The following is a 23747-nucleotide window of genomic DNA, read 5'->3' as shown; positions in this document are numbered from 1 at the left end:
AGCGCCCTCTAGTGGACTTTCTACATTATGCCCTGCAAGTGACAGAATATTAAATACCAACTTACCTTAAATACGTTCAATCTGTAAGAAAAAAAACTCAACAAGTATATACAAAAGTAGGTCTCTTTTTCTGTAGCACATCAGCCATGTAAGTGAATTTACACACAAACAATAAAGCAGTACTTAATAAATGCAATAGAAACAGTGTGGTCCACATTTATTATTAATTCATTGTTTTTTCCAAGAACGCACAAAGTTGAAGAGCAGAAACACAATCTCAGATTTTAGATTAACCTTCATAAAACATAAACTAAAGAGCTGTTCGGTTACATTAAGTGGATGTGAGCTTAAAAATTCTACATGTATAAAAAGATAGATACTTAAATTAAAAAGTTGAAAGTTTATAAAATTCAGTTGCTTAAAAGTGAGTATGAAAATTGAGAAACAAAATGTAAAAAGTAATAGAAATTTTTGACATCAATAGCCTGTGCACTTTTTGTTCAAGGAAAATTTGATTTTAGGCATAAAAGTTTATATCGACATATATTATTTTGAAATTCATATCTTACACGGCACTTCCTTTTTTAAGACCGCAATCAGTCACTTTCTGGTTCCCTGACGAATCTCACCGGTGCGGCCACAGCAGAGGGCGGCTCCACTGGTGCCTTCAGTCGTTTCTCTACCCAATCTTGTTAAATCTTTGAAGCACAGAAAAATTACAAACACAGACACACTCTAATCCTTCCTTACAACCGTCCACGATGCCTTCGCCTATTAAAAAAATACAAGAGACCACAGTACCGAAGCCTTTAGAGACGATCTGCTGCCACACTGATGCTGGCCTTGTGTTACATCATCACTACCATATACAGTGCCACAGAGCTCACAGGAGAGACACATCTTTGGGTTTAATTTGGGAAAACGTGGTCGACACATAAAATAAATTTTGTCCTCTGGTTAAAAAGGTGTCATTGGTAAACAATGGCCTGGGAAATAAAAAAATCATGATCCTTGTTGATCATGAATTCAGTCGGAATTTAAAAAAAAATCTATATCAAAAATACTCTACCGTAAATAAATCTTGTGTATAAATATTGATAGACTGTTGAAATGGTGTTTTCTGTTCTATAATTGTGTAGCACCAATGAGCTTGTTGATGCAAAGGACACTTATCCATGAGAGGGGGTGGCTTTTGTTATTCCAAATGACTGTGATGGTCGCACACATAATGATGCTACTGTGGAGCAGCTATTGTACATGTTACAATGACAAAGTATTGCTCTATGAAAAGCAGCTAATGAGATCCGTATGAAATAAAAACAAGTGTATAATAATGACCTGTATAATGTAATCATGGTGAACAGTTTTGACTGGTAAGTGCCACTAAAAAAACAAAAACAGTGTTGACAAATGGATTATAGTGAGACTGATGATTACACAGCCTCTGTAGATGTTTGCTTGTTTCAGATTGTACCACACAAGAAATCCACGTTTTCAACCACCATGGTGATGAAATGTGTACAGAAAGCAACGGATAACAATGGTGCAAGCTGTCACCTAATAATCCGCACATTATTATGATCTACTTAAATTATGGAGGGTGAAAACGAACACACACACACACATACGCACGAACAAACTCAACGTATTTCCTAATTACACTATGAAAAAACAACAACAAAATCATCACACTGTAATGGGAGCAGTGGTGGTGGATGGGCTGTAGAGCAGCTGTCAGCTGCAGAGGGACTGTGGTTTATTTTGTTTCACCAGATGGAGGAGAGGAACCCAAGAGAGGAGACTTAGGTGAAACCTAGACAGAGTTAAAAAAGAAGAAAGAGATAGGTATTAGAGAGGATAAGGTTTATGTCATTAATGAGTGTGGGTGTATTTTGACGTTTTCATCACGTCAGTGTCTCTTCATCTAGATTTTGTTGCTGCTTCATAGCAAAAAGCTCATTTTTATTTTGTGACACATTCAATCTACTCTCATTTACATCTTCTTCAGTTTGTGATTATCTACAGGAATAATGTGAAAAAAGGTGGGTGACACGGCACGCACATCCCAAAAAACGTCTAGTGTTGGATCTAAAAACACTGGGGCTGTCCCATTCCTCCACACTTGGCTCAGTGCGCTTGGTTACGCACACACTTTGGTGACGTTTTGCCGGCGGAACGTATATTTACATACAGTGTGCAAGCATGGATTAAGTGGCCAAGCGTGTGGGGGGATATTTAAAAGCAATCGGGACACACTTGACAAGTGCAGTCTGTGCCATTGCGCACACTAGCACAACTAAGACACACACACACAGCACAGCAACAGTTTTAATAACCAGTGCTGCTGGATCAGTCTCATCTACTCCTAAAGTGTCTCCATGCGCAAGATTCAAATCATAAACATGTAAGCCCAACTCCGTGAGTAAATAAAACAAACAAGAAAAACGAAAAAAATAAAAACATGAACAGAGCATGATGAATATAAAATATGACATTAAAAAGTCATAATTATGAGATAGAAAGTTAATTTCATTTTATTGAGATTAATTCAATCGCATTTCCTGAACGTGACTTGTGGCTGCCGGTGACGGCGGACTTCACCGTGGTGCATTGTGGGATTTATACTTGGCCAAATACCGCTCGGATGCGGTCTTACCATAAGTGTGGGTAAAGTGCAAATCAAGCGCGCTGCACTTTCGGTCGTTGGAGAAATGGGACACACTTGCGCACTGACACTAAGAACATGAACGCGCACGCCAAGTGCCCAAGTGTGTAAGTGTGATCAAGTGTGCGTATTGGGACAGGCCCACTATCAGCAAAAAAAAGGAAAAGGGAGCTCAATGATGTGTGGATCACTTTGATTTACAGGAATAATCCATAATGTTCACTCAGAAGCAGAATAAGCCATGGCTGCATTGCAGTACTGAGGAGACTGAAAGTGGACAAATCTGTAGTAAAACATCTTCCTCTTTCATGACTCAGGTGCATTAGTGTCCTGGTTTCAAGCTTTATGCTGTTTTTTTGATGATATTTTGTTTATGACACATGAAAAGATGAACACCCTGGTTCTTCACAGCTCTGTATACACATGGTTTCTGAGCGTCTGCCTAGAGCGTTATCTTCAATTCTCACCATCTCACTGTGAAACCTGGTGAGGTGTTTAATTAACCACATTAGTTTGGTTTGTGTTAGTGAGTAGTCAAGGTCACATATCCAGGATAAGCACAAAGGGACTGACTGTTGTAGCTCACAACAACAGTCAGTGTGTGTTTGCAGTGTATGAGAGCACTCACAGGGGAAGGAGGCTTTGCAAAGTTGAGGTGAGCGTACAGAAGCACAGCGATGTCGTTCTGGCTGGCATCCAGGGCGATGGACAGCGCCGTGCTGCCGTCCTGCAACAACACACGACATGACGAGTTTGTCAAGAAAGAGGGAAATAGAAACGACTTTAAAAAAAAGAGGGGATGGACTATGCTTACGTTATCGGTGAGAGTGGCATCGCAGCCCGGCACAGACAGTAGCTGACGCACAATATCCACATGGCCGTGTTCGCAGGCGCACATGAGCGCAGTGGAGCCGTCATCGTCGCGGATGTTGACCTGCGCCCCACAGGACAGCAGCGCCCGCACCATGTCCCCTCGGCCGTGGCTGACCGCCAGCATCAACGCCGTCTGACCGGCCTGCAAAACACCCACAATGCAACATTTTAACCTCATGTTTCTGCTAGGATTTTTTGAAGTAGTGGCAGCGACCTGAGTTCACTGACTGCTGTGTGGAAAACCCACACTGTGGTCCGTTAACGAGGCGAGTTTGGAGCTGAGCAGAGGAGAGAAAAAAGGGAGCGAGACGACGTGGCTGTAGCCGCCGTGATATGACGACCCAAAATGTAAAAAAAAAAAAAAAAAAAAAGAAAAGACTATGATATGATCTATATACTACTAATGCCGTAACATATTATGTCAAAATGTCATAAGTAAAAGAATGTTATATTGAAATGCAAAAGAAAAAAAGGGGGGAAAAAAAAGGAGAAAAGATTTTTTATATATATATATATATATATATATATATATATATATAATAAAAGATTTTTATTCTGTGGGTAATGGGGGCGGGACTAGATAAGCTTTTGCTTCTCCCGCTTTCCCTTTCGGCCATGTGTATTGTATTATTGAACTAAGATGAAGTGTGATGATGATGATTTAAATTGACATGCCCGAAATAAACAAATTGATTGATTGATTGATTGATTGATTGATTGATTGATTGAAAGAGAAAAGGCTAAGGCACTCATCTTGTATCAAAAATGTAAAATGCCTTCATTGTAATAAGGGCCAAACATAGTTAAAAAAGGGACGCTTCGATGCGTTTCGGCTGAGAGCGTTCGTCAGGAAGTGTAGTCTGACACTCTACTGACCCAGCCCTTCACCAAAGAGCACCATCTTAAAAAAAAGAAACTCATAGTTCCAGGCAGCACTCCTAGTCTTTGGCTTTTTTAATAGTAACTGGTAGTGGAAACCCTGCTTTACATTATTTTAACATCTAAAAAAAAAAAATCATCATTCTGAAGGTGTGGCTGCTTTTATTTTGCTGTGGCAGTGCGCCACGATCAATTACATGTAGTGGAAACCCTGCTACAGTTATCATTTATTAAATCATCAGCATAACAAAGCAGTAGTGAGCAGCAGAGATGTTACAACAGCACATTGTAAACACCAGTTCAGCTCCGACATGTGTTTTGGAGCTGCAGTGACACCTAGTGACCAGTAGAGGGCGCACCTGGCTGGCCTTAGCGTTGACGTCCCCTGTGCGCAGCAGCTGCAGGACGGTCTGAAGGTCAGTGTCGGAGTGGAAAGCAGCCAGAGCCGTCAGCATGATGGCCGTGTATCCCGCCTTGTTCTGTTTGTCAGCGTTGCACAGGCCTGTCAGGTGGATGAGACGGGGTCAGTGTGACGGGAGGAGAGACAACGACAGGGAGGCACCGACACTCAGGGTGACCAACGAAGACATGGCACAGTAGAAGTAGAAATATCAAGTAAAATAATTTAACAAATCAATCTGAGATAAAATATTTCAGTTTTAATGAGTGCAGATTTGTTCATTGTTTTTCAAGGTGACATATTGTCTTAATTATTACCGTATTAGTACCTTTTGAGTTTCTGTCGTGACAATTAAACATAAACAACAACATAGACAAGTGATAGAGTGTAGATATAATGAGATTTCATAGGTGTGTATGTGTTTGTGATCAGGTACGACAATAATAATAATATTGTTATAATATAAATAATGAATATATGATAATATACTAATGTGGTTATAGCAGTAATTTAAATGTGAACATATATATATATACACACACATATAGAATAATAACAATAATGTGATATGATATGATATAATAATGAATGTTGCAAATTCATATCTTACTTACATTTAAATTGACAAAACAAACAAAGCATGTGACACACACACACAGCTCACCAGTGTCCAGCAACAGTTTGACCACGGGGAAGTTGGAGTGGGAGACGGTGTAGTGGAGCGCTGTGTTCCCGTTGCCGTCTGCCATGTTGATCACAAACTCCAGCAGCTGAGGGGAGACCGAGGCGAAGGCGTCCATGTAGGCCTTGACAACAGCTGTGTCCGCAGCTTTGTGACAGGACACGCGCAGCCACTCCTGCAGCACGCTGGTGTAGGCCGCCCGCTGAGACCAGACACAATGAGGACACTTTAGAGACGCATGGACACACTGGACACTAGGCCACCGAGGAAACGTAGGAAGCGTAGGAAGCGTAGGAGCGCAGCCACACAGACTGAGCACGAGATACACGTATTGTTCTCTGTGTTGCTCCTCTAGTAGCTATAAGCTTTAAACTTGCTGGAGTTTGAAGTCTGTTTTTTGACTGATTCAAGTATTTACAGATGAGCAGGCCTCTTAAAATTAGGGCCGACCAAGTCAATCAGTATTAGCATGACAGAGATTGATTCAAACTTTGCAGGCAAAATGTCTGGTTTTTTTTTGTTTTTTTTTTACTTATTTTTAAACTGTCTGGGTTTAAATTAGAAAAATATGTCCTTGCATAAGTCAATCCACGAGGGGAAAATAAAGTTTGGGTTGTCTGTGGTGCGCTCATCTCTATAGGTTTGCTCATCACAACTCACAACTGTAGGACAGTGTAAATACTCATTACAGGTATCGCTAGGCAATTGAATCAGGTCAACTGGACTTAGCGTTTGTCTTTGAGGACGTTTCACGTGGCTTCATCAAATCAAGCCACTTGGATAAAGGCCAAACGTCTTCAAAGACAAAAGATAAGTCCAGTTGACCTGATTCAGTTACCTAGAGATGCCTTTAACCTGGAAAATGAGAATTCATTCATTCATTACAGGCTTTTGTCATTTCATAGTAATATTTATTTACATTCCCATCTGTTTGCTGCAGTGCTGCACTGAGGCCATGTTGAATAATAGAAGTTATTCACTGTTAAAAAGTAAAATGATGAACCTCCAGTTCAAATTTGTCACAAGTGTTTGAACCATAAATTAGGGATCATCGCAAAAATGTTTTTTCTCTCAGTATTGGTGTCATGGTCGGCCCCAAATATCCCGTATCAGTCTGGCCCGACTGACAGTTCTTGACTGAGCAACAAGATAAATCCTTGAGCTTGTCAGCGTCATTGCTTTTTTTTTGAACAGGACACCGCTGCTTGTTCCTGGAGAGCAGCCCTGACACTGAGTGGATTATCTTGGTTGAACAAAGTGAATTAAATTGAACTCTTACCGCTGCTTGTTGGCTGAAGGCGTTGGGCTCCCCGAGGGCTTTCTGCAGGACGCAGAGCGCCGACATCAGGCTGTCGCTGAGCTCCAGTCTGAGACAGAGCAGGAGACAACACGCTGTCAGTCACAGATACGAGTGGTGATGCTCAATGTTGACTAATGACTACTCTCAGGGTTCCCACTCTTTTCTTGAAGTCATTTTCCAGGACTTTTCAAGCTGCTACAGTCTGACAGACATGTTATTACGCCAAACACTAATATATCCCTCATACCATTCATGCTTTGGAGAAATAAAGTTGTCCCTTATTTAGTAAAGAATTTTCTATGTTTATTCCTCTCTCAACCCCAGAAGTCTGATTTGAAGATGTGCAGTCTATGGCTCTAAATTATCTATGAAATAATCTCTTACATGCTTAGAAATTATGACAAATTTATCGTAGAACAACGTTTTTATTTTTAAAACCACACCCACTGCTGCTCCGCTATCTGTCACTCAGCAGAGAGAAAACCTTGTGCTCTCACGGTCCAATATCCAATAACACTCATCAACTAAAAGTCTCTAGTTTTATCACTAGGCACGTCTTTGGAAAAGAAATCCTGAGCAGGGCCTGAAGAAGTCAAATAGAGCTCTGGTAGCTGATAAATAATTATCCAGGACAGCTCAAGCTTTTGCTGGAAATTTGACTTTTTTTCTTCATTTTCCATGTGTTTTCCATGACTGGAAAATTAAAGCAGAAGTAAGCGATCCGGTTGTTTTGGCTAACTTCTTGTCAGCCGATGGAGTTAGCAGTCCCCGCCCTCGTCCCTACGTCACCACATGCACACACATCCCTTGGCTGCACACACAGAGAGGACTGCCCCTTTATGCCGTTCTCTCTCCTCATAAAGGATAAAGGTTGTAGGATACAAGGAAAGTTTTCTCCTCCGCTTACAGCAGAGCAGAGTGACTGACAGACCCGTGTTTCTGACCAAACACTCTATGTAAGTGATTGCTGTCAGAAGATATAACTATTTAAGACTTATATTAACACAAATATTCCGCTTCTGCTTTAATCAACCATTTTCCAGGTTTTCAGGTGTGTGTGTGTGTGTTTACCTGACTTGTTTGGCCGATGCTGCGGTGCTGTCGTTGGTGTTGCTCTCAGCTTCCGGCTTGGACTCCGACTGGCTGGACACGACGGCTGTTTCTGATTGGACGGCGGTGGTGGTGCACTGCTGCTTGGTGGCGATGATCTCCGTGGTTTTGGTGACACACAGCGAGGGAGAACACGTAGCTGGTGTTACGACGACCCTGGAGGATTCAGAGGCATTGGAGGCGATCTCCCGTGTGACTGTGTGTGACGTCTCGCTGATGACGGTCTCAGTCGAGGCGGTAGAGTTGTTCGCTGGATGTGGAGGAGTCGTAGTCGAGGCGACGCCCGACGCTGGTGGCTGCGAGGCACATTTCTGCACAGCTGTGTCTGTTGCTGGTGACTGGGGTTGGCCGCCTGCTGGCAGTCTTGTCTGACTCTCTGCAGCTGCGGACTGGCTGGGACTCTGCTGCTGTGTTTCTGGAACGACGGCTGGTAGTTTGGCAGTGGCCTGCTGAGGTACGCTGTTGCTTTCTCGGGGCTGAGGAGCCTTGCTGCTGCTGCTGCTGCTGCTGCTGCTGCTGTTATGGGATGTTTGCTGGTGCTGGACTGTCGATGCAGAGTCCAGTCCAGGCAGTTTTTCTCTGGCTTCGTGATATTCGCTGGAGTCGCTCGCCTCGTCTGAACTCTCGCTGCTGCTGTCGTCCGATGATGTGGATTCATAACTGCGAAAAAAAAAAAGAAAGAAAAGAAGAATTTATTATCAAAACAGCTCCAACTCTTTGAAACTCACACCTGCTTTATCATTGTGCACGAACAGGGAACACAAACACATTTCTGCTTTGTAACTCAGACCTTTTGGCTGCAACAGACACTCTTCTTTTTCCAACTACAGAGAAACTCACACCACACCGCACATCTGGGACCAAACACTGGCGCCAGAGCATTCAGTGGTAGGAAATGACCGACGGGTGGTCACTTACCCTCCATTGACTCCAATGAACTGTAGGTTCTTCTTCGTGGAGGGAGAGCCTGGTTCACCGTCTGCTTTCCGCTTCATGATGGACCTCAGAGACTGAGGAGATGAGGCTGGTACAAAGATAACAGTCATCATACTTAGATGTCATGTCGTATGATTACATTAAAACAAGTCAGTTTTTATTTTGGTGCAATAAGCCATATTCACAGCGTCTCCATCTTTGCTTACGCCATCACTCGGGGTGGGAAAATTCAACGCTGTCACATAATGTTACCGTTAACGTCAGCAGTTGCAGCTAATGCAAATCAGTAAATTCAAATCAGTTTAACCCAAATGTTGTTTTACTTTTAAATATGGCCCGATTTCCCTTCGGATGTTAACAACCCATGCCTTCCTTAAATCTGTATCAACAGGGAAGCGATGAAAGGAAAGCAGTTTATCAGACGTCACGTCGTTTGTACAGCTTATCCACCCAGAGTGAAAACGCTCAATGAATATGGTCAATAAACAACCGTGTATTGAACGGTTACCTGTCTTAGGGCCTTCTTGTGACTGGAGGGTCTCTGTGTTTGCCTGTAGCTGAGTCTCTCCTTCTTTGGAAAGCATCAAACCAACGTGGTTATCGGACGTGCCGACGACGACGGCGGAGTTGGCCACGGGTACCGAGGTGGACAGCTCGCTCCTCAGGACGTCCCGTACCTGCTTGGAGCTGACGGCAATCGGCAACTCAAGCAGAGCATCTGAGAGACGGAGAGAGGACTTCAAGTTTCCAACCTGCACTTATTGAACATATTATGATATGAAGCAGACAGTGAACAAATTAAACTACAAGTTTACTGCTCAGTTTATTGGTTACACCTGTGCAGTCTCATGCAATCCTATGCACCAAGAGTCACCTGGAGAACATAATCTTTAAAGGTGCTGATTCAGTTAAAGGGGAACTATGCAAGTCCGCTCGCTTTCCGCTGTTTTGGTTACGCTCCTCTCGCCCATGTGCATCTGTTTACAACAAAGCTGGCGAAAAATCAATAAATGGAGCGGTGGATAACGTTACATAACATATACGATGTTATGACGTGTGTGTTTGTGAAGTCTTAACCGTCATGAACAAAAGATTACGGGTTACGGAGCGCGTTTATGTCGCGGTGTGCAGAGACGAGAGCTGGGACACCGGGGCGGCGACCAGGTACTACACTGATGTTGCAAGGTTGGTTTTCAGCCGTGAGACGCCAGGTGGAAGACAGAGAGCCTCCGTTCTCACTTGTACAAGTCACAAGTCATGTATTTAACTATCACAATTACTCCGGAGCTGATTAATTAAGGTAAAAATGTAGCATAGCCACGGGAGAAATCCTGCTTAGTTCCTCTTTAAGTGGTATATTTTAAAGGCTGAAGTGAAAATCAATAACAACTGAGCATGATATTCTTCACACAGAGTCCTGGTGCATTGACCTGCATCAGACTGTTCAGGTAAAGGTGATAAACCAGCGTCTCTACCGGACGAATCCCGACCTTCAGCTTGTCGTCTGTGTTGTTGCCCCTCCAATGCCGCTGCGCCGCCCGGCTGAAGGGAGGGGGAGCTGCAGGTCTCTGCTCGGAGCAGCGTGCCCACCTCCACCACGGTGGGCTGCTCCGACGTGTACACCTGGATCCCCACAGTCCTCTGCTCCCTCTGCTGCGGCTGCTGCGTGAAGCTGACCAGAGTGTGCAGGCTGCAGCCCTGCGGCTCCTGCCAGCCCATGCTGGTGGCCATGACCGGATGCACCGGCTGAGGAGCGTTCTGGACGGCGGTGGCCTGCTGCTGCTGCTGCTGCTGCTGCGCGGCCTGCAGCTCCTGCATTGTCCTCTGTAGCTTCCCCTCCAGCTGACCCACTTGGTTCTTGAGCGCCTGTGTCTCCGGCACCAGCCCCAGATCCTCCTCCCGGACCCCGACTCCCACCTGACGGCTGCCCCTCGAGTCCTCTGGCCCCACGCCGATGGTGCGCACCTCCCGCTTAGCGTCCGGCCGAGCTCCACCCACGATCACCGTGTCCTCAATCTCACAGCCCGAGTCTTGTTTATTGCCCTCGGGGGTGGTGGGAGACAGCGGACCCGGTGACTTGTTGCTGCTCTTGGCTCCGGCGCTCAGCTCCTCTTCGGGGATGTCGATGTAGAGCTCCCCGCGGGGACGACCTCGGCTGAAACCCAGACTGTGGCCGAGGAACTTTTGGCTCTTCAGCTGGACGCTGAGCTGCCGTTTCTCCTCCTGCAGCACGGAGATCTTCACCTGCAGCACAGGGATGGTCTTCACCTGCTCCTCCAGCTCCTTTATCTTCCTGAGCGCCGCGGCCATCTGCTCCCTGACGTGCTGCAGGTGGGCCGGGGTCGGCGTCACCGGGGTGGAAAGGCCGGAGCTCATGGGGGTGAAGGACCCTCCTCCGCCGTGGGCCCTGTTGTAGCTGTGTGCGCTGCTGATGGAGGTGTTGGAGCCGGCCACGCTGCTGTGCATGCTGCCCAGGTTGGAGAATCTGCGCCCCTCTTTCTCCTCTTCCAGCTTCCTGCGCGCGTCCAGCAGCGTCTTCTCCACCCGCGCCGTGCTGAAGTTGGGCCGCTGTGACGTGTGGTAGCCCGGAGCGCAGTAGGAGAAGGACGAGTGCCGGCTGTCCATGCTGGTGTTGGAGCACAGAGACTCCGTGGACGTCCACCAGGAGCCGGCGTAGCCATAACCGCGGGGCAGGGAGCCGTAGCGCGGTCGGCGTTGTATCGGCACCTTCTTAATAGTGTTTCCCTTCTCTATGTCGTTTACATATTTGAGGAAGTCGAGGTCCAGACGGTAGCCGTAGGGGGTCTCCACTGAGTAGGGCGCCTCCTGTTCTTTGCCGTGCAGGGAAGGGGGAGCAGGCGGGTTGAGTTTCCCTGAGGGGGAAGGAAATCAACTTTAAACAAACGGAAATCTGCGTCTAATCTTGGGCTCAGACTTTAGAAAATAGCACCGACTCTGGGTGACTGTGTATTTACGTACGTGCTCTGAAACAATCACTAAATGAGGCTCAAAGTGGGACAGAGCAGTCCACTTTATAACCTGACCCTCTAAGTGCCGGGATATCACCGCTGTTACGTTACTTACGAGTATCTGACAGTTTCAGTCCTCACAAAAACAACTAATTATTCTAAAATACCTTCATTATTATTATTATTATTATTATTATTATATTGAGTGTTATTGGTGTAAATAAACAGCAGCTGCACCTGGGAAGCCGGGGTCCATGTGCAGCACCTGAGCCATAATGAGCCTGTGGCTGGTTTTCAAACAGTCACCCACCAACTCTCACCTGTAGAGACACAAACACAGGTAGACAAAACAAACGAGTGCATGATGAATAATTCAGTATATCATAAACAAACAAGTAAAAGGTTAATAATTTATGATTTTAAACAGAAACCTGACAGGGTTAGTGTCTATACCGACACCAAACCGATATATGGTTTGTACTGCAGCCACAAAATCAATGCCGTATTGTTTATCTTTTCGTGTCAGGGTCAGAAATAGTTTCACTGTTTCTTTCGCGACGTCACCCTTGTGCCTCCCCTTGCATCTAAATTTATCCGTCCATTTTTCGGAGAGCGTAGCGGGTCACAGTCGATTGTGTGTTTGTTTCTGTTCATAGCGCTCGGAGAAGAGGAGTTACAGGGGGAAAGTTTCCTGGCAGCTAAGTCCAGGACAGAGGTTGGAGTCTGCCAGTTACAACCTTATTAGGAATCATCTGTGCACGCTAACCTTCGCTTCTCAAATTAGGGTTTACAGACACTCTCTCCTCTTTCTCCATCCCCCTCTTCTGCCTTCTCTATTTGTTCCCTCTTTATGCCTTTTCTGCTGTTTTTCTCCCACTCTCCACGTCAGCTGACGATCAGGAGGTTTTCTCCGTCTCTCTCTCTCTCTCCCTTCACTTGCTCATTACTTTCCACACAGGGAGCACAGTGAATTTCAATGCGTTTTTCATACCAGAGGTAATGCATCTCCGCTCTTTATAAACAAAAGATTGTGCCTTTTCCTCCCACAGACAGAGAGAGCAGCATTTGTGGAGTAGTCCACAACCAACGGCCCGAGCCTCTGAGTTTGTGTCTGCTTGGAAAAGATTAACTTTCTAGGTCATCACTTTGTGGGAACCGGGGATGTAATGTTTAAGCCATGCACAGATTTAGCCAGTTGAACATCGTTATATTACTGAGATCAAAAGTTTGAACTCCAAACCTCCACTTTGTTGTTTGAGGAAAGACTCAGTTCACTTCAGACAGTTTAACCCTGGTCTACTCTTTCTTCAGTCTACTCTCTCTCTTTCTCTCCATCTCTCCCTCTCTCTCTCTCTCTCTCTCTCTCTCTCTCGCTATCTTGTGACTCTGGTGCTTGCTCGTTTGTGAAAAGTAGGACACTTGGAAACACTGACTAAATTGACTTGGTATTTCTGAAGTCCTGCAGTCACTTTAATGTCTCTGTGTGATTTCCCTTATCAGTGTCCCTTCATCACCCTCTCATACCAAGTCGGCCACACACACCCACAGTGTCACACAGTGTCAAACACTGTGTGTGTGCGCGCATACTGACCCACCCACATTGCAACGATAGAGCCACAACACTGAGCCAAATGTATTTCAGCTCACATATAAAGAATTTATCAGATGTACATTTTAAGGCGGTCTTATATTACAGTGTTAAACCCCAGAGACTTCCGGAAGAAAAAAGAAAAAAGACCATAAGGCGTGCTGCTGCAGCCCTGATGGATCCAATAAATATAAGATAACAAAAGTGCCTTTTCATCGCAGATTTAAAAAAGAAAAATGTTTTCAGTAATGTGGAATAATTTCATGAAACATTGAAGAAGAATTTACAGCAGCAGAGACGGGCTTGGCTCTGGCTGCGTGCCCTTCCCTTCCCTTCCTAACGCAGCGTGAGAGACTTGTTTATCTCAAGTAAGGAATGAAAGTGTTAGATTGATTATGTGCTGCACGCTGTACACTGCACAGAGTGGGCATGACTGCATGTGTGAGAAAGTGCGAGCAGGACGTACAGGAGGAGGAGGGTGGAGGAGGGTGGCTGGAGTACAGCAGGGTGGAGGACAGCGATGACAGGGGACAGTTGATGAGATATAATTAGAGTCTGCGGTTAAACAAGCAGCAGAGGAGACATGACAGACGACATGGTCCACTCTGCCGCTCGCTGCACTCCACAAAATGCACTTTTCTGCTCCTTCACATTCACATTCACATTCAATCCTCGCTCTCACATTATTCTTTGCTTCCTTATTGCTTCTCCGGGTGCCATTCCTCCCCCTCCTCCTCCTCTCTAAACGCCCACGCCACCGGGCCTCCACATCTGCTTCTCCAACCCTGGCTCATTGGGTGTTTCAGATGTGTTAGCAATGTATTCCCCCCTGAGTGTGTGCATGTGTGTGTATATGTGTATGTATATGTGTGTGTGTGTGTAGCGGCTGACCTTCCTCCCTCTCTCCTTCTCTCTCTCTCAGCTCCCAAACAGAGTTCCTTTGAGATGACATGTGAACAGAAACCAGTGTGCGCCCTGCCCCAGCAGCGCCACACCAACCATTCTTCATAACCACTCTCTCTCTCTCCCTGGCCGGCTTCATCCAGGACAAATGCCTCCTTGCCCCCATTTTGCCCCCTCCAACCCCCCACTCCCATCCTCCTCCCCATACAGCTGCATACCACACTAAAGGAAGTTAACATCGCCTCGTCGACTCCCTCCATTCCCCCTGCTATTAAGATTAGGACAACCCTGAGGGAGGGGGGGAGGTGGGGGGGCACGATGCAGGTCATCCAGCACAAATTACACGTCTGTCCTGTAAGATGTCACGAGAATAAGTGCATTATACAACCCCCGCCCCTTGCTACAACTGAACAGAAGCTGGTGTTTGTACACACAAGGAGGGTTTAGGTCCATTTATTCACAGCTACACACACACACAGTTTTGCACGCTCGTATCTGGAGGATTAGAAATTGGGTTTGATTTACAGCGTGTGTATAGATTCCTGTGTCTTCGCTGTATCTGAGGGCTGAGACCACCCCGAGGAGCGAATTCAAAATGCCAGGCCTCGTCTCGAGATCAGCTCTCCCACGTTTCTCAAACCCGTTTCTTTCATTCATGGAGTCATCTTATTATTATTGCCATTACAAAGGATTAAAACCTCAGTATTGCAAAGTCAGAAATACCATTCTTCCCACCACCCAGAGACGATCTTTATGGATTTTTCCGCTGCCTAAACGGACTCTCTCAGCCGCTGCTGATTGCTATTCTGCTCCAGCTTGGGAATGGTTTGTGAATTAGGAAAAGGGGGATTTATTTTCCACTTCATACCAGCTGCTTTGCGCTGCAAGGACGGGATCTCTCCTCCCCAGGCTCCTCGCTCTCCCTCTCCCTTCCTTTTCTTGCACTCTCACACTCAGCACCTGTGGAGGGGGACAAGAAGAAAAAGAAAACGTGAACTTTTGGCCGTCGCTGATTCTGTTTGTAACAAAAAAAATGTGAAACCGCACGGAAACAAAAAGGAAATATCTCGACAAGTTAGTCATCAGGGGGACGTTGGTAAATCTCCCATTAGAAGGTGTGTAGCTGTGTTGACACAAAGATAAAAACAGACTTATGACAGGTTACAAAAGAGCGGCTCCCGCAAGACTATAAACACCAGGTTGCACCGCCAGAGAAAACATTCCCAAACATTCCAGTGGTTTTGACGGACAAGTCGGATGTGAACAACGCACCCCCATGAGATGCCAATCACTCTCTGACCTGCTTGTGGTGCAGCCTGGATGATCCATGCACACAGCAACTCTACTCCTCTCCAAGCTTTCTAGAAACAACCCCCCCCACCCCCCACCCTCCACCCTACTCTTCTTCCTCTCTGTCTCCCTTCACCTCATTCCCTGCTCCAGTTCAAGCCTCTCTAATCAATTCAAGGCCGGGACGGGAGCCTCCCTGCCATGTGATTGGGCAACGTTTTCTGTTTTCTTGCCTCTCTGACTAATAACACTCCCTGATCCAGTGGCTCTTGCACACACACACACACAGACACACACACACCCTCCAGTTTTGTTTTGGATGGTGGGACCAGCGATCACCTTTAAAGACTTGAAGCTTTGGCTGCTGTCAGAGATGGACAGAGTACTCGACCCCAGTACTTGAGTAAGAGTAGTTCAGTCGACATGTTACTCAAGTAAGAGTAAAAAAAGTACTTGCTTTTAAAGGTACTTAAAGCAGAAGTAAGTGATATATTTGTGTTAATATAAGTCTTAAATAGTTATATCTTCCGACAGCAATCACTTACATAGAGTGTTTGGTCTGAAACACGGGTCTGTCAGTCACTCTGCTCTGAGCCGAGGAGAAAACTTTTCTCGTATCCTACAGTTTTTATCCAATGAGGAGAGAGAACGGCATGCAGGGCTGTGTGTGCAGCCAAGGGACGCCGTGAATGTGGTGACGTAGGGACGAGGACTGTTATGGTGCGTTCAAGGCAGCCCGTAACTCGTGTTTTTCCGACCTGTGAAGTTGTACCAGTTCAATCTGGTACGACTTCACGGGTCGGAAGTTACGAGTGGCCGTTATAGTGACTTTCACCGGTAAAACAGGTCGGAAAAACACGAGTGGGTTGCCTGGAACGCTACAAAGTCGTAAGTTGTGACTTGAAGCTGTAATTTATGGTTTCAAAAGCCTGCCTGGAACGCAGCATTAGCCAAAACGACCGGATCGCTTACTTCTGCTTTAAGTATCCAAAAGTACATGCTTTTAAATTTACTTTAAGTAAAAGTAAGAGTACATTTCTTATTTTTCACATCAATGAATTACTATAATTTTTTCTAAATGAATTTAAGGACCTTTTAACTCTTGTTTCTGAGAATTTACTCTTTGAATCCACCTGCGCTGATGTGTTTGCTTTTAGGGGTTAGGGTTTCCTTCTTTGACAAACACAGCTTGTGTCCAATAGTATTTTAGAAAAAAAAAGAGCAGACCTGAAAGTAACGAGTACTTTTCAGCCTTCCTAGAAATTAACTCGAGTAAAAGTAAAAATATTTGTCTTGGAAATGTATTCAAGTAAGAGTAATAAGTACCAAAGAAATCTAATACTCAAGTAAAGTACAAAATCCTCTGGATATGTACTTAAGTAAAGTACTCAAGTAAATTTACTCTGTTACTTTCCACCACTGGCTGCTGTAACTTCTGCGTGTCCGCCACCACATCAGCTGCGTGACTGTGTCTGCTCGTTCTCACGCCTCAACTATTACTGCTGCTGCTGCATGTGGACGACATTTTGTCTGAGCCTCCTGCAGCCCCCCTAAAAAACACTGATAGGTGACCTTTGCATAATATCATAACAAGACGCGCTGTTGTTCGTGGGCCCATTGTTTCATATTGTTGTCATGCCAATAGCGCAGAGGGGTGGAGGAAGAGGAGGTGGAGGAGGAGGTGGGGAGGAGAAACAGACCTTTTAGACTGGAACGACAGCCAAAATCACAAAGAGCCATTCATTCAGCCTCTGGTTCCACAGCTGGTTCTAATATAAAGCGAGGAGGGGCATCTCCGAGAGGCAGAGACACAGGAAAACAGTGTGTGTGTGAGTGTGTGTGTGAGTGTGCGGCGAGGAAATTTGCCTCAAAACAAACAAACAGTTGATGAAGTGGTGTTACGGACCCACACACTGACAAGAGGCTGGAAATACAAGGAGCAGGACGACGTGATTGATGTCTGGATCTACAAGTGCCGGAGGCTCATAAACCACTCGCAGTTTGTGCTACTAATTATGTAAGATAGAGAACAAAACACAGACACAGTCAGGAAACACACACACACACACCGCTGTCTGATTACTGAACTTGTATATCAAATGCAAAAGATGAGGAAAGGATTAAAGACTGTGGCCTCTTTAGTTTTTACAGTGCAGATGGCAAATACATGTGTAAGACAAATACCAAACATTACAGGAGACAACTTGAACTCCCATTGACTCCCACACAGCACAGATGAGAAAACACACACACACACACACACACACATATACACACACCCCTCACACGCCAACACTGTCTCAAACTTTCAGACTCCCACAGATCTACAAACAAACACAGCAGCAGCCGCTTTAAAAAAAAATTGCCCTCCTCAGGTATAGTAAGGGCATCGCTGATATGAAAGCTGGATGATTTGGCTGTTTTTAATTCGCCCATCTGTCTTCGGGATGATAAGTCTGACAGCGTGATGATGATACGATTAAGCAACAGCCCAGTATTACACACATCACATCACATCACATCACATCAAGCCGAGGCTAGGTAGGTAACGGTTGCCTGGAAAAACAGCCAGGGATGATGATGATGTGACGGCACGGCCAACAGTCTGAAGCTGCATGAAGAAAGGGTTACAGGAAAGGGAGCTCCATCTCCTCTATTCCCAGAGGATCCAGAAACAACTCAGTCACTTCCTCCCAGCCCAGGAGAGAGAGTAACAAGGAGAGGGAGAGCGTAAATGAGAAAGAGAGAGGGAAAAAATAAGAGAGGGAGAAAGCAGAGGAGAGCAGTACAGTATGTGTGAAGGAGGGAGGGAGAGAAAGAGTGGGAATGTGGGGAGAGAAAAGGCAAAACTGCAGCAGAGGGGGACGGGGGTAAGAGGGGGAGAAGCTGTTGTTGCTGCTGACTGTTTTAGATGGAAACTTCTCGAATGAGGAGACCATGACTCGTTCTCAAGCTTTTGAGCTCCACCAGTATGAATCACCACCAACACAAATCCCTGCAGCTGACACCAGAGCGTAGTCTGGTCCCGTTAACGCAGCGCAAGAGAGAGAAAGAGAGAAAGAGAGAGCGATCCCACAGAGCCGCGGCCACTTGTGCTCACAATGGGTAAATAAAGTTTTCAAAGGACCTTTCCTCATAATCTTTAAATGGCTCCGCCTAGAAGATTACCATCATTTGTGCATTCCTCCCCCTAAAAATAGAGCCACAATAGAGAATCCCTATGAGAAGCTGCACTTTCTCCGACTATATAAAGCTGACTGTTGTTCAGAGTTTTTGGCTTTTTTCAGACCGCAAAGACCTCAACAGAGACCTGCTGCAGAGCTTTAAATGTTACATGAAGATCACAAGAGGAGACACGGTTGTTGATGTATCTACTGAGGCGTCTTTGTCCTCCTCCTCCTCCTCCTCCTCCTCCTCCTCACTCTGCAGCACAGATGGCTTCATTCAACCAACTGGTCCTGAATGAATAATAAATCAGTAATAATAATAAAAAAAAAAAAAATCAAAAACTAATTTCCCTCCTGAAGAGCTACAGAAAGTTAACGACACAACAGCCATTTGTCACTGAGCTTGAACAGGCTGAAGGGTGTAGACGTCATCGCCTGACAAGATGGGGCCTTCATCGAGCGTGACGGGGGCCAGATGATCTCATATCAGCATGGAAATACAGTGTGAGGCTTGTGTTGCTCCTCGTCTACATGTGGTTTTTTTTTCTTTTTTCTTTTGGGTCACTTTGGGCCTTTTAACTCCGGACAGTGAAATCATTACCCAGTGGTCCCCCTGGCCTGGCTGCCCTTTAGCCAAAATCCCTGTTTTTGACATTAAGGAGCGGTGGTGTGGAGCAGCAGCAGCAGCAGCAGCAGCAGCAGACGGCACTGGGCTGGAACAGTCTGGCTGCAGCGAGAGTACGGCCAAAGGGAGGGGCCGCGGAGCTCACATTACCCCTGGAACAGGAGCAGAGTAAACACCCGCCAGTCTGCCATTGGTCATTGTGCTGACCTCCAACAGGAAACTGAGCAAGGGTGGGACTGAGCGCCGGCAAGGAGCGGCACCGGAAAAAAGAGACTAAGGGAGAAAAAGAAGAAGGAAAAAAAAGAAAAAGGGATTTGGGAGAAAATTCCTGTGCAAGTTGTGGAGGTGGGGATTAAGAGTGATGCCGAGCAGAGAGGGGAGGAAGATATGGGGGTCTGCAGGGGAGGAAGACAAAGTCCAGACTGCGGTCGGACGGCCCAGAGCACCGGGAGTTCGGGGGTTAAAGGCTCAGGTCAGCGTGTGCTGCTGTGGTGCCGGGCGGAGGGCACAGCACAGCAGCAGAGGAAGTCATCTGACTGAGGCGGTGATCGACTTAAGTGGCTCCCTCACAGGGATCTTATCAATGACTTCCTCAAGAAACGCTTTTTCTTTTTTTCCTTCTTTTTCTTGTGGAGTTGTAGTAAAAAAAAGCAACTGGACTTCTCCTCTTCTCTTCTTTCAGTTGCTTTTTTACTACAACTCCACAAGAATAAGATGACCTGGATGACTGAGAACCTTCACAGACTTCTTCTTTTTCTTACACAGAGAGCCCGTGGATGTAAAAAAAAAACTGCACACACAGCACTGACACGACTCTGCTGGACACCACAGTCCGCTGTGCTTTTTCCAAAGTGATTCATTTATTAAAGCAGATCAAGTCAGATTATTCAGGCAGATAAGGAATTACCATCTCCAGTACCTCAAAAGCCAGATTAGACCATATGTTCACTGAAAACAGTCAATACAGTTAAGTAGGAGCATTAACCCCTTCACTGTCCCGACCAATTACTGTGATAACACTGTTTATCCATACTTTATAAACTAATCCAACTCTTTCAGTAGAACCTTAAGTCTTCAAATGAAGTGGAAAAGTGAGTTTATTGTCTGATTTAGGTGTAAAATAACAACTCATTTCAGTTTTCCACTTATTTTTAACACACAATACAAAGTAAACACAACTTGACTGTGTGTGTGTGTATTGAAAAAGCCCTTAAGCGACATCACTGACCCTAGTAAGTTACACTAACCTCATCTAAAGAGATTAAGTATAAAGAACAGATAATTCATCATGCTCTAAAAGTGTCCAAGCAGCAAACAGAGCTCAGCGGACAGTGACAGACAGTCTCATGCAGGTTCAGGGTGTAATTTCATTAGCCTCGCTAAACCATTTAAATGCCCGGCGTGTGGCCCAGTGTGCAAATGGGGTTTATAACCCTCCGCATTCCTGCACAGCTCCCCTGCGTCTAAATGCTGCAATGAGACAATCACATTCCAGCTCAGACAGCAAAAAAAAAAAAAAAATCCTGAAATACCGAAGGAAACTCCATCTGTACAGAAACCTGACCAGGATCTCCTAAACGTGCAGCCTTAGGAGGGTGGTGGTAGTGGTGGTGGTGGTGGGGGGCTCCCAGGGGCCTCTGATGGGAATCCAGGGGGTCCCCGAGCAAGGAGAGGAAGGGTCAGATTACACCGTTATTACACTAGATCTCAAAACCATAAGGAAATACACAGCTGGCAGGTCATTAGGTCCACTTAGCGACAAGTCTGCAACATATCCGACCCTGATGTTAATTGTTGAGACTGAGGCTCTGATGCAACTCTACTGTAACATGAGGACAAGCACCAACCAAGCAGTAGAGTATGAATGACAGGACACAGCAGAGCCCAGAGTCCCAGGACGGATGGTGCAGCTGCCACTAGGTGATTCAACATGGTCAACTCAACTCTCAACTCAGCAGCCCCATTACACAACAACAGCAGCAGCAGCAGGACAGTGGTGTGTATTGTACTGTATGATGCAGACAGTGTAACAGGCCGATGATGACTACACACTACACACACACACACACACACACACACCACCCCCTCATCCTGCCAAGTTCTGCATGTCCTTCATCACAACAACATCTGATGTGTTCACTGACAGTCTGCCGCGTCACACGTCACAAGACATCCCGTCACACTAAAACTCGGTTATTAGGCTATTAAACAACCAATGGGATTATTTAAGGTAAAACTTCTTTCTTTTTCTTCCTTTTTTTTAATGCTTGTTGAAATCCTATACTCAGGATGTTTGAAAAGAAAAGCAAAAGTTGCACATGCATTGCAGGCCCACCCAGACCCAGATGTGACTCAGTCCTCCTGTCTCAACCTTCCTGTTTACCTCTTGCCCTGCTGACACACACAGCTCCGATCAGACCTCATCCATCTCCCGGTGATACCGCCCGTGACCTGTGTGCGGCTGCTGCGGGCGGCAAAGAGGAGGAGGAGGAGGAGGAGATTGACATGATGATGGTGATGATGATGAGCAAAAAACGTGAGAAACCGAGAAGCAGCGACGAGAAACTGATGAACATCTGGAACTAATGAAAAAACTTGCAGAATGCACAGAGACCCACCCTCTCCCCTGAGCCCGCACTGAGCTGCACTCTGCTTTTCTTTCTTTCTGTGTATATCTATGTGTGTGTGTGTGTGTGTGTGTTTTTATTCCAACTAAATAAATTTAAAAAAAAGTCGGTTTGTTGCGACAGATCATGTGCGAGGCGCGAGGAAAAGTTTCATAATGAAGGGCAAAGAGAAAACAAACGCATTAATGTGTCGCTGCTGTGGGTTGAGAAACGAGGTGTGGGATAAGATTTAAGAGCAGCAGCTACGTGAACAGCACAGGGCGCGACACTGAAACTCTCTGAATCACAACTAATGGAAATAACTGGATGCTGGTGGTGGGAATTTTACAGGGAGACTGTGTATGTGTGTGTGTGTGTGTGCAGAGCAGAGCAAAGCGTGCACGGATAATTAACGACACAATGAGAATTAAACCCAGTGGAAATAATTAGTAGCAGGCTAGTTAGTATACTTAAATGTGATAAATAGCCTAGATCTGCTGTTGCGACGGATTTAACATAATAATGATGATAATAAAAGGTTTATTTTGAGGGGGGAGAGGGTGGGGGGGGTGACGGGCGCTCCTCTCCTCTCCGCCGTGCAGCCTCACCGAGCCTCCGGTGATGCTCTGAACAAAAAGACACGGCGAGACTGAGCTGCACATTCCTCCCAAACTACAACACACACACACATACACACACAACCGAGTCATTACCGGAGAGATATTATAGTCGGACCATGCAAGGAGAGGAGGGAGAGGAGGGGGGAGACAGCGGGTTGAGGGGGATAAAGGCGCCGTTAGTTCGCCGTTAGAGGACCGGAGGACTGGGCAGGACCGACGCTTCACAAAAGAAGTCGCGTATACGTTCAGAAGAAGGCGCCTCGTGAGAAGAAGCGCTTTAAAATAAAAAAAAACAAAACACGCAGTTTTAGCACCGAGTCCTAACACCGCTATTGCAAGTTTGTGTTTGTTATGTTTTAATTTTTTTTTCCCGCTGCTGACTGCTGGTCTTCTTACCTGCCCCTCTGTATGGAAATCCTTTCAGCCGCCTGCCTCGGCCCAGGAGCGCTCACTGACACACACACACAAAAACACCGCAGCCAAGATGCTCCGCGCGCCCCCCCTCCCTCGCGCCCCGCTCCTCTTAAAGGGCCAGCGGCCACGAGGCCAAGGAGCAGGACTCAGACAGACACACTCTGGAAAAAAACATAAGAGACCACTTTCACAAATGTTTCTTAAAAGCATCTCTACATGTATGACAGTCATTCTTTTCTTTTTTAAATACCAACACAAACACAAGTTATTCTACTTCATGAGACACTGAACCACAACCACTGCTGGCTTATACCAACATCCCTTGCTTTTTCTTTTAGTGTTTAGTAGCCTATGTTTTTATTTTTGTATTATAAGTATTTTAAACTATTTATTGAACCCTGCACTTTCCTTCTTTCTATTTTCTTAGATATGTTTGCCTTTGTTACTGTTTTAGTGTATGTATTGTGTAGGCTATGTATTGCATGTACAAGGCAGCTGTTACGCCACTTTCCCAAGACAAATTTCCCTTTGTGGGACAAATAAAGTTCATTTGATTTTTGATTTGATTTGATCAGATTTTATAGGAAGATTATGAAAACCACTACTGGGATTAAACATTGACATTATCCGATTTATAAAGTCTTCCCGAGTTAAAATATTCTTGCTGTGTTGTTTTGGAATAAATATGAACATGTTTTCTTTGCATTATTATTATTCAAG

At 45.5% G+C, this 23747-nt stretch overlaps 1 protein-coding gene across 3 annotated transcripts; it reads right to left on the bottom strand.

The window, feature by feature from the left end:
- Window positions 1-215: 215 nt before the first annotated feature.
- On the bottom strand, window positions 216-23070 carry kank2 (KN motif and ankyrin repeat domains 2). Of its 3 annotated transcripts, none has more exons than XM_083977882.1 (13): window positions 23010-23070; window positions 15174-15265; window positions 12052-12134; window positions 10276-11718; window positions 9354-9563; window positions 8828-8933; window positions 7871-8569; window positions 6779-6866; window positions 5482-5701; window positions 4777-4919; window positions 3480-3680; window positions 3294-3392; window positions 216-1813 (listed from the first exon to the last, which is right to left on the bottom strand). In XM_083977882.1, exons 3-13 carry the CDS (start codon window positions 12086-12088, stop codon window positions 1757-1759), a joined length of 3303 nt encoding a protein of 1100 aa, XP_083834008.1. In that variant the 5' UTR covers window positions 12089-12134; window positions 15174-15265; window positions 23010-23070; the 3' UTR covers window positions 216-1756. The 3 variants fall into 3 exon arrangements, with proteins under 3 accessions (XP_083834008.1, XP_083834009.1, XP_083834010.1); XM_083977883.1 differs by having other exon boundaries at window positions 10321-11718; XM_083977884.1 differs by having other exon boundaries at window positions 10336-11718.
- Window positions 23071-23747: the final 677 nt, after the last annotated feature.

The sequence above is a fragment of the Trachurus trachurus genome (assembly GCF_905171665.1).
Source record: "Trachurus trachurus genome assembly, chromosome: 8".
Classification (NCBI taxonomy): Eukaryota; Metazoa; Chordata; class Actinopteri; order Carangiformes; family Carangidae; genus Trachurus; species Trachurus trachurus.
The sequence above is the reverse complement of the archived record's forward strand: the minus strand, read 5'-3'. Positions and strand labels throughout refer to the sequence as shown.